The sequence below is a fragment of the Ursus maritimus genome, unplaced genomic scaffold (assembly GCF_017311325.1).
Source record: "Ursus maritimus isolate PB19 unplaced genomic scaffold, ASM1731132v1 scaffold_7, whole genome shotgun sequence".
Classification (NCBI taxonomy): domain Eukaryota; kingdom Metazoa; phylum Chordata; class Mammalia; order Carnivora; family Ursidae; genus Ursus; species Ursus maritimus.
The window spans coordinates 96,095-107,424 of NW_024426885.1; the positions used below are offsets into that span (position 1 = coordinate 96,095).

General features: G+C 48.2%; 1 protein-coding gene across 1 annotated transcript in view; it reads right to left on the reverse strand.

Annotated features, from left to right (window-relative positions):
• LOC103659697 (cytochrome P450 2C23-like) overlaps nt 1–5,708 on the reverse strand; it is a 35,925-nt gene extending 30,217 nt beyond the window's left edge. The window contains exons 1-2 of the mRNA XM_040624282.1: nt 5,529–5,708; nt 3,238–3,400 (exon numbers count right to left, since the gene is read on the reverse strand). Of these exons, the coding sequence (XP_040480216.1) occupies nt 3,238–3,400; nt 5,529–5,708 (343 nt within the window). The remainder of the gene's footprint in view (nt 1–3,237; nt 3,401–5,528) is intronic.
• Nucleotides 5,709–11,330: the final 5,622 nt, after the last annotated feature.

Here is an 11,330-nt window from a genome sequence, read left to right on the forward strand (position 1 = left end):
CATCTATGAAAAGCCTACAGCAAATATCATTTTCAATTGGGAAAAGCTGAAAGCCTTTCCCTTAAGATCAGGAACATGACAAAGATGTCCACTCTTGCCATTATTATTCAACATAGTACTAGAAGTCCTTGCAACAGCAATCAGACAAAAGGGATAAAAGGTATCCAAATCAGCAAAGAAGAAGTCAAACTGTCTCTCTTCGCACATGTGCGAAACCCAAAAGACTCCACCCCCAAACTACTAGAACTTATAGAGCAATTCAGTAATGTGGCGGGATACAAAATCAATGCTCAGAAATCAGTTGCATTTCTGTACACGAACAATGAGACTGAAGAAAGAGAAATTAGGGAATCCATCCCATTTACAATAGCACCAATAATCATACGTTATCTCGGAATTAACTTAACCAGAGACATAAAGGATCTATATTCTAGAAACTACAAATCACTCTTGAAAGACATTGAGGAAGACATAAAAAGATGGAAAAATATTCCATGCTCATGGATTGGAAGAATAAAGATAGTTAAAATATCTATGCTACCCAGAGCAATCTACACTTTCAGTGTTATCCCAATCAAAATACCAATGACATTTTTCAAAGAACTGGAACGAACAGCCCTTAAATTTGTGTGGAACCAGAAAAGGCCCTGAATCGCCAAGGAACTGTTGAAAAGGAAAAACAAAGCTGGGGGCATCACAATGCCGGATTTCGAGCTGTACTACAAAGCTGTGATCACAAAGACAGCATGGTACTGGCACAAAAACAGACACATAGACCAATGGAACAGAATAGAGAACCCAGATGGACCCTCGGCTCTTTGGGCAACTAATCTTTGATAAAGCAAGAGAAAACATCCAGTGGAAAAAAAGACAGTCTCTTCAATAAATGGTGCTGGGAAAACTGGACAGCTATATGCAAAAGAATGAAACTTGACCACTCTCTCACACCATACACAAAGATAAACTCCAAATGGATGAAAGACCTCGATGTGAGACAGGAATCCATCAAAATCCTAGAGGAGAAGATAGGCAGCAACCTCTACGACATCAGCCACAGCAATTTTTTTCATGCCACATCTCCAAAGGCAAGAGAAACAAAAGAAAAAATGAACTTGTGGGACTTCATCAAGATAAAAAGCTTATTCACAGCCAATGAAACAGTCAAAAAAACTAAGAGGCAGCCCATGGAATGGGAGAAGATATTTGCCAATGACACTACAGATAAAAGACTGGTATCCAAGATCTACAAAGATCTTCTCAAACTTAATACACGAGAAACAAATAATCAAATCAAAAAATGGGGAGAAGATATGAACAGACACTTTTCCAATGAAGATGTACAAATGGCTAACAGATACATGAAAAAATGTTCAACATCATTAGCCATCAGGGAAATTCAAATCAAAACCACATTGAGATATGACCTTATGCCAGTTAGAATGGCAAAAAATTGACAAGGCAAGAAACAATAATTGCTGGAGAGGATGTGGAGAAAGGAGATCCCTCCTACATTGTTGGTGGGAATGCAAGTTGGTACAGCCACTCTGGAAAACAGTGTGGAGGTCCCTGAAAAAGTTAAAAATAGAGCTACCCTATGATCCAGCCATTGCAGTACTGGGTATTTACCCCAAAGATACAGACGTAGTGAAGAGAAGGGCCATATGCACCCCAATGTTCATAGCAGCTCTGTCCACAATAGCTAAATTGTGGAAGGAGCCGAGATGCCCTTCAACAGATGACTGGATTAAGAAGTTGTGGTCCATATATACAATGGAATATTACTCAGCTATCAGAAAGAACGATTACCCAACATTTGTAGCAACATGGACGGGACTGGAGGAGATTATGCTAAGTGAAGTAAGTCAAGCAGAGAAATACAATTGTCATATGGTTTCACTCATTATAGAACATAAGAAATAGCAGGAAGATCAGTAGGAGAAGGAAGGGAAGAATGAAGGGGGGGTAAACAGAAGGGGGAATGAACCATGAAATACTATGGACTCTGGGAAAAAAACTGAGGGCTTCAGAGGGGAGGGCGTGGGGAACTGGAATAAGCCGGTGACGGGTATTAAGGAGGGCACGTATTGCATGGTGCATTGGGTGTTATACGCAAATAATGAATCATGGAACACTACATCAAAAACTAAGGATATACTGTATGGTGACTAACATAACATAAATTATTAATAAAAAAAATGTTGAGGATGTGGAGAAAGGGGAACCCTCCTCTTACACTGTTGGTGGGAATGCAAGCTGATACAGTCACTTTGGAAAACAGTGTGGAGGTCCCTGAAAAAGTTAAAAATAGAGCTACCCTATGATCCAGCAATTGCACTACTGGATATTTACCCCAAAGATATAGATGTAGTGAAAAGAAGGGGCACATGCACTCCAATGTTCATAGCAACAATGTCCACAATATCCAAACTGTAGAAGGAGCCGAGATGCCCTTCAACAGATGAATGGATAAAGAAGATGTGGTTCATTTATGCAATAACATATTACTCAGCCACCAGAAAAGATGAATACTTAGCTTTTGCACCGACATGGATGGAACTGGAGGGGATTATGTTAAGTGAAATAAGTCAAGCAGAGAAAGACAATTATCATATGGTTTCAGTCATTTGTGGAACATAAGGAATAGCATGGAGGACCACAGGGGAAGGGAGGGAAAACTGAAGGGGAAGAAATCAGAGAGGGAGACAGACCGTGAGAGACTCTGGACTCCAGGAAACAAACTGAGAGTTACAGAAGGGAGGGAGGTGGGGGGGGGGGAACAGGGCGATGGGCATTAAGGAGGGCACGTGTGGTGATGAGCACTGGGTGTTATACGCAACTAATGAATTATTGGACACTACATCAGAAACTAATGATGTACTATACGTTGGCTAATTGAACTCTGCAAGAAAGTGGACATTTTAATCCTTCTGAAAACGAAGACCTGTCCCTCAGAGTTTGAGGAACTTGCCCAAATCCCCTGTGCGACCCTCTACCATCCTACAACCTCCCTCCCCTGCAAAAAGCCACATATCGTGGAGCAAGACATGAAGGGGACTGCGAGAAGAGAAAAAGCAGGTAGGTTTGGGTGCCGTGGGCTGGATGGAGCCACAGTGGAGTAACTGAGCTTCCTGCCACAGCCCCAACACCCCAGCCGCAGGAAGGTCATGGACCACAGAAATAGGCGGAACTGAGGCCCACAGAGAAGTGGTCTGGCAGCTGCTCTGGACGGAGACATACCGTATCCTCTGAGGGCATTATCCATGATGGGGAGCCTCCCTCTGCCTCCGAAGCTGACCGCCTGACCACACAGGGCATCCTTCACGGCCTGGTGTCCATGTAGCACAATGACTGGATGGGGGCCCAGATGCAGCGAGTACACAGGGCCGTACTGCTCAGCCAGCTGGGGAGAGTGGCAAGGCACACCTGAACAGCTGGCCCAGCTCCTGGACGCACAGGGGCAGTTAGACGTGAAGACATTCCGTCCCAGCAGCCCCAGTGTCTGGCAAGCACCCTCCCCATTGGCGCGCCCCAGCCAAGACTCTCGGCTGCAGACTGGGGGGCATGCTGACCTGGGGGCGGGGTGGCAGGACGCCTCTGTGCAGGGACTCACACTCTGGCCTCTCAACCTCTTGTACCTTTCCCTAATCCCTTCCTTTGCTGGAGAGAACAAACCACTTACCAAACATTTGACAAATACTAGTTGCTACACAGTGTCTCAGGACAGGGGAAAGACAGGGCACGGCAGGAAATTTATCTTCTTTGATGCACATTCTAGTGGGCAAGACATGACAGTCAAGTCTAGAGTATGCTTGCGTGCAGACGTGCCGATGGGAAACACCGGTGGGGAGGGGCGGAAGGCTGGGGGTGGTCTCATCCTTGAGAGAAGGTCACTGGGGAGGGTCTCCTTGGAACACAGCATTTTAACACCAAGAAGGAGGGAATGCCAGCCAGATGGATATCTGCAGGAACAGTAACCTCTGCAGAGGGACTAGCAAAGCCCTGAGAATTGAGGGTGCCTGGGGTGGGAAGGAGTGAGGAGGCCATGGTGGGCAGCGGAAGGCAGGAAAGTGTGAGAGGTGGTTAGGGTTAGGTGGTGGGAGGATCGGGGGGTGAGGGAGTGGGAGGTCCAGATCCTGTGAGGCCTTTTCTGTGTGTCAGAGAGGGGCACTGGCTGCTGAGGGGGTGGCTCCCCCCTCCAGAGTCTCCCTGTATGGAGCATGGACAGAATGGAAGAAGGGGCATCTGTGGGCAGGGGGCTGTGCTGGATTGATCCAGGTACAGAGAGAAGGCCGGGTTCCCAATGCCTTTTCTAGGTAGAGTGAGGGTTTGCTGGTGGCTGGGACGTGGTGGGAGAGGGGAGTCAGGATGAGAACATGACCACCCCTTCTAGACAGGGGGAGGCAGGGAGAGGCAGCAGGGGCACAGCTCCATGCCTGTCAGTGCAAAGAGCCCGTGAGCTTCCTGGTGCAGGTGCCGAGGCGCTCTGGGGTGCTGGCATGGAAGCTGCAGGACATGCTCTCTGACAGCCAGGTTTTCTCAGAGAAATGAGAGTGAGAACGACATGGGGATGGGAGGAGACGCTGCTAGCAGTTTAAAGAAATAGCACTAGGCAGGAAAAAGTCCCCTAGGAGAGTGGGAGGAGGGAAGGAGGGGACATCCTGGGGCTGCAGGAGCGTGAAGGGGCCCCAAGAGTTTAGGGACCATGAGTAGGGCCACCTATTCCTGGCCTGGCAGAGCCACAGACTCCAGGCAGGGAGAGAGGGGAGCTGAGTGATGCCAGGGAGAGAAGCACATGACTGGCAGTAGAATCCCAGCCAGGCTGGGACAGGAAGGTGCCCAGGGGGGCATCGGGAAAGTGGAGACACTCCAGTGGGCACCACCGACGAGTGGGGACAAGGGACTCCATGAGGGCCCTGCAGAAGCTTCTAGACCACAAGGCAGTCTAGGACACATCCACCCACCTCTCTCCCTCACTCAGGTCAGAATCCACCGCTGTCTGAGGATTCTGATCCCCCTACACCCCTCATAGCCCTTTCCGAGTGGATACCCTTGATCCTCGCATCTGGGTCTACAAGGCGCTGGACTGACCAAAGGGCAGGGATGTGGAACCAACATGCTGACAGGTCTCCCTGGAGTTGACCTTGAGATCCCACAGGTGCAGCTGGAAAGTCAGATGGGTCATGGCTATGGGGTGCAGTTTTGGCAATGACCCCACTGTGCCGTGGATACACTCCTCACTCACCAGGTGTCCCATATATTACGGTCTTACGTCAGTCAGAATCAAAGCTGGAAGGGCCCTCTCATGTCAGAGATTGTTAGAGGGGCCTCAGAGAGCCATCAGTTAAGAATGGAGCCATTTTTGAGGGGTCACAACTCCGGTCTCTTCAAAAGGATCAAATAAACAAAAAGTGGGATATTCTAGCGCAACTGAAAGAAACACAACCCCCCCCCCAACGTTAGCTGGGAAATCTGAGTAAAGCACTTATACCAACCCAGGGAGCAGCTGGCCATACCTGAGGGGGTCTTACCCTGGAGAGAGAGGTGGGCAGGTCCCAAAGTTTCACCTGCAGGATATTGCCAATGATGGGAAGAGGAGGAGGGCCAGGTGGGAGCAAAAGCCCACGAGTGTTTCCTCTTCTCCACGCAAAGATGAACAGCAGGAAAGCCACATAAGCCACCAGGAGGATGGGCAGACTGAGTAGAGCCATGTCATTGCCTTGTGTGGGCCGTGGAGCGGGCACTTAGAATGTCAACCACCGCTGGTGCCTGCTGTTGAAGACAGTTTGTTGTGGTTGCAGATCAGGGGGCCCAGGAGACCCACACGCTCCTGGAGCCACGTTTAGAAATGTGATGGGCTTGGCACCCTTAAAGGCACTTCATTCAGACTCTACACTGTCCCCAACAGGGTTCCTCTTTGTCCCTTTGTTTGTCCCCCCACCTAGTCATCAGTTTGACTCTTCTCCCAGAATAGGAAGAAAACCCAAGAAGGAAAATTCGGGTGTCTCTTGGTGGCTGCCAGACTGAGTCTTGCTCCAGCGGACACAGAGTAGGCAGGTGGAAGAGGGTCTCTAACTGGATCCCCTGACCCCCTCTTCTCCCCAGCCACATCCTGCCTGATCTTCTCCATCTGGGGCGTCCATGGTGCCTCCACCCTGTAGCACCTTCTTCTCCCTTCCCATGGGCCCATACGTCACCCTGCCCCATTCAGTCTATTTAGGACAAAGACACAGATCAGGCCAGGTCATTCACCTGCTGAAAAACCCTCAGTGGATTCCCAGGAATTTACCTAGGGTAAAACCCAAAAGCCTTAGAAAGACCTCCAAGACCCACCCTAGCTTGCACCTTGCCTTCTTGTCCTGTGGGGCCTCCCAGCGCTCAGCTCCAAGATCAGTCCATGCAATGCGGCCTCCAGGGCACCTCCTCTGCCCTTTCCTCTGCTTGTGATGATGCCGTTTCTGCCTCATCTGCTGACTCACCTGCACTCCGGTCCCCAGCCTCTCCTACATGCTCGCCACATCAACTTTGCCTTCTCTCGAGTTTTAAGTGGTGATTGTACATTAACCTTAATGATTCACTGCGTTTGGACAGAGACAGGAATTCAGAACAGTGGCCTGGCGTCCACTTCACTTTGGACCCTGGGATGGGGTCCAGACGCTTACGCTACCGGGCAGGTGCATTTCACAACCCCCGGCATCCTCCATCTCAGGCACCTTCCATGCTTCCCTAGCTCTTCCTTCTTTCCATCCCACAGCAGGCTGCTTCCTCGTTTCAAATGGCATTTACTTGGTTATCAACAAGATTAAACAATTAGTATGTTTAAGTTTATGGGCCATTTGTAATATTTGAACTGTTATTTGCCCATTTTTCTAATGAGATATTTACCTTATTGATTTTTCAAGATCTTTATGATATAGTCAATTTCCAAAAAAGGCAACAACACCTTCACCCATCCGACCAATACACACAGTAACTTACTAGACATGTTCCCCAAATTATGTATCAGTTTGTCAAGTTTCATGTCAGGATACTCAAGACAATGCTTTACATGAGAAATAATGACCACTTACTCCTTTTCTGGCATTATAAATTAAAGTTCATTTTTTCAATCTAAATCCTCATTTTAACTGGGAAACAATACAAAGGTATGTGAAGAAAGTTACTACCTCTCCCACCTCTCCTCCAGACTCATCCCTGCAAAGTCCCTGGGGTCAGCAGCCAGCCACACATTGCTCCTTTTGGCCACACGTGTAGGTGCATGGAGGAGGGGTGGGGGAGCCAGTGCTGCTGGATTATAACAAACAGGGCCTTGCTGGGACGCCTGGCTGGCTCAGTTGGTTAAGAGTCTGCCTTCAGCTCAGGTCGTGATCCCAGCATCCTGGGATCGAGCCCAACACAGGGCTCTTTGCTTAGCGGGGAGCCTGCTCCTTCCTTTCCCTCTGCCCCCCCCCCCGCTCGTGATCATGCTCTCTCTCAAATAAATAAATAAAATATTTACTTTTTTTTAATTTTTCATTACATTCAGTTAGCAACATATAGTACATCATAAGTTTTTGTTGTAGTGTTCAGTGATTCATTAGTTGTGTATAACCGACTAACAATATAAAATCTTTAAAACAAAAAACAGGGCTCTCTCTTCCACTCTCCTACCTGTTTTTTTTTTTAAGATTTTATTTATTTATTGGAGAGAGAGAGAGAGTGTGTGTGCACACACAGAGGGAGAGGGAAAGTGAGAAGCAGAAGCAGACTCCCCACTGAGCAGGGAGCCCGCTGTGGGTTAGAGCCCAGGATCCTGCGATCGTGACCTGAGCCGAAGGCAGACACTCAACAGACTGAGTCACTCAGGAGCCCCTTGCCTACTTGTTTTTTATTCCCTCAACAAGTATTTCTTGGGCATCCTCTTTGAGATCAATAGATATAGATTCTGATCACTTCTTTAAATGCCGCATAATATTCCATGGTGTGATACATGATAAAATAAAGGAAATTTTCAACTTTTAATGTCTAGGGGCCCTGCTCCTGGGTTCCCAGGGAAGCCATACTTGACCATTTACCAAGGACAAAATGACTCTGCAAAGTTTCAAAACATGGCTCTATTTCTGCCTCAGCACACTTTGTACATCTGATTTGTTTAAAATATAACCAAAAAGGGGAGTTCCAAACACAAAGATAAGCAAAAGGAAGAAAGCTCTCTTGTTCCCACAAAATTAAGGTTGCACAGTCCTGAGCACCAGAAGCTGAAGATGACATCTGCAACTTTTTCTGAAATGCCCTTTGTCTGATGACGTAACTTTTTACGCAAACATATACAACCCTGTGCCAAATGTTCTTCCCCGGACCATCCTCTTCTCTGTGAAGATCACGGTCCCCAGGCAGCTGTCCTCTCTTCTTTTTAGAGATTCTAAAAGATTCGTTCATTTTTGCTCCGACGTACACCGCAATCAATAGCTCGTTCCCCTGAGAACGTACATTCGTGTTGTTTGCAGTTTTCTTGTTTGCTTTTTGCCCACAGTAAAGGATGCCGTCTTGAGGATTCTCTCACATAATTTTAGTTTTCTGTTGTTGCTATTTCTATGGTTCCCAAAACAGAAATAATTGGGTTAAAGGGTGTGTATCATTGTCCTTGGAGGAGGCTCTTCCAGATTACTTTCAAGAAGGCTGGAGCAGTCCCCTCTCATCCCACCCTGCATGTGCTCCCCACTTGCCCACCTTCCTGCCTCAGTGGGTCTCAGGGGATTGGCCTGGATGAGAGCCATGCATCAGTCCCTACATTGTCTCAGTCTGCACGTTCCCACTGACAAGTGTAAACACCTTCCATGTGCCCACTAGAGTCAAGTTTGTGATTTCCAGCCCTTGCACTCAAACCCAAGTGTTCATTGTTCTTACTTCCACAGGACACGCTCCCAACCTGAGATTGCTAGTTCGGAAGGGTTATGTATCTTTAAAATATAATTAACTATTTGAATTCCCTTAACCATTAATTACCTGTCCATTTCCTTTGTCCATCTTTCTCTAGGTTGTTTATTCGGTTTTCCCAAATTGCATGTGTTCTTCACTTGTAAGGGGATTAAGTACTTTCCTATCATGTGAGCTGTATGGACGACCTTCCCGTGTGGTCTCGTTATGCTGGCTGTAATGCACTCAGATGTGTCGGTCTTTTTGAATGGCTTCTGCATTTTCTGTATTGCTACACAGATTTGTTGGAATAGCTTTCTGGGTTTTCTTCACGGATAGATAAATGAATAGATATTCTTTTAAAATATGCTTTCAACAGACCTGCTCCAGCATCTTGCGAAGAAACCACGGGGACTCGGCTCCTGCCTGCCCTTTGGTAATGCATCACGGGCTGGCTTGGGTCTCCTGCAGCAGCCCAGCACTTGCTGTTGACCATTGACACACAGACAGGGTGTGATGCTGAGTCGGAGTCAAAAGGAGCTGGCTTCCGTCATACAGCTTGTGTTATGGGGTAACATCAGAGGGCGTCCTGAAGCCCTTCCCTTTTCTACTGAAAACCTGTCCACTTCTGGAATCCAAGCAATGATGGTATATGAAATGCTTTCAAAATAACAGGGTGTCTGGTGTGAATACTGCCCCTGCATGTGGAGCCGCAGAGCCCGCGGTGTGAGGACACACGCAGGGCCTTGGTACGAAGTGAGTGTTCAGAACAAAGGCTTTGTCTTTGAAAGGTGCTCTCCAACCTTGGACTCGCTCATCGAAGGAAGTCTGTGTGCTGGAATATCTTACGGCAGTTCCTTACTGTGTGGCACGCACCAGCAAGAGGAGTTTCTCCAGCCCAGGCTGTCTATGGGTGCTCTGACTTCAGCTGAAGCAGGCAGCTGCTTGAACCAGACAAAAATAAGAATACTAATCATTTATTCAGCAGGCTTATCAGGCGCCTACTGTGCCAAATACCACTGTAGCCAAAAGGGAGATCTTCAGGGCACCAAGCAGACAGAGTGTGGCACCCAGGAATCTGCATGTTGACTTCGGGGACTGCGTTAAAGAGTTTTTCTCAATTCTCTCCTTTGATCACACAATAATCCTGGCCGGCGGCTAATACTGTCCTTTCACAGATGTCCAACAGAGGCAGAGAGTGATGGAGTGCCTTGCTCAGGACTGCACCGGTAGTAAATCTGGGAGCGCGGACTGAGGCAGCTGGAGAGCTAATGGAAGTTCCCCTCTGGAAGGTTGCCTCGGTGCTGGGAAGACTGGACCGTGGGCCTCAGGCCTCCTATTCCTCCATCCCAACAAGCAGAACCAAATATGTCTTTCAGGAAACCTGGGCCCAGCTCTCCTTCCCAAGTCAGGGCAGATGCAGGGGCTGCTCTTGATGCTTGACTTCTCCCTGACACACTGGGCAGCAGCAGGAGGGCTTCAGTGGCCTCGAGCACCTGCGAGGGCTGGGCTCTGAAGCCCTCTGACCACTGCTTAGGTGAACACCGGCCGCAAGTTCGGAGAGATGAGAGAGTGGTGTACTTCCTTCTTTCCTTCCCCACGCAGCTGGAATACACTGGGACCACACAGAGGGAACTGCAGTGACCTTCACTGCTGCCCTTTGGTGGGACTTGTTGGGGACTCTGGCCACAGGAGAAGCATCCAGCCCAGAGAGGCCTCACATGCTATGTGGAGGTCACCACATGGTCTGGCCCTCAATTCTCAGTTCTTCACCCCACCTTAGTTCATGTGATGGTATCCTATTCCTTGCCTTGTAAAATAACTCAAATACATCTTTTTTTGGAAAAAGTTTTTTTTTAATATTTAATTTATTTATTTGTCAGAGAGAGACAGAGAGAGAGAGCACAAGCAGAGGGAGAAGCAGGCTCCCCGAAGAGCAGGGAGCCCAACGCAGACTCAATCCCAAGACCCTGGGATCATGACCTGAGCCAAAGGCAGATGCTTCACTGACTGAGCCACCCAGGGTCTCTGGAACAAGTTTTTTTTTAAAGACTTATTTACTTATTTGAGAGAGGGAGGGAGGAGAAGAGGGAGAGGGAGAGAGTTTTAAGCAAACTCAGCGCTGAGTAGGGAGTCCTGATGCAGCTGGATCTGAGGGTCCTGAAATCAGAATCTGAGCTGAAACTGAGAGCTTAACCAACTGCCCCACCCAGCAGACCCCAGAACAAGTGTACTTTTCATCCCACGAAGCAAATTCACCCCTTTTAGTCTTTTTTGTGCTTAGAAAAACATTGGCATGATTCAGGGACCTCACGAAGACACTTCAAAGAGTTCTGTGCTTCTGTCTGGGACCGGTGCACTTGGTGAGGCCTCTCTGGAGGACGGCGGGGGCGGGGGGGGCTTCCTCTGTCCTGGTGAATGCGCACTCTGTAAACAGC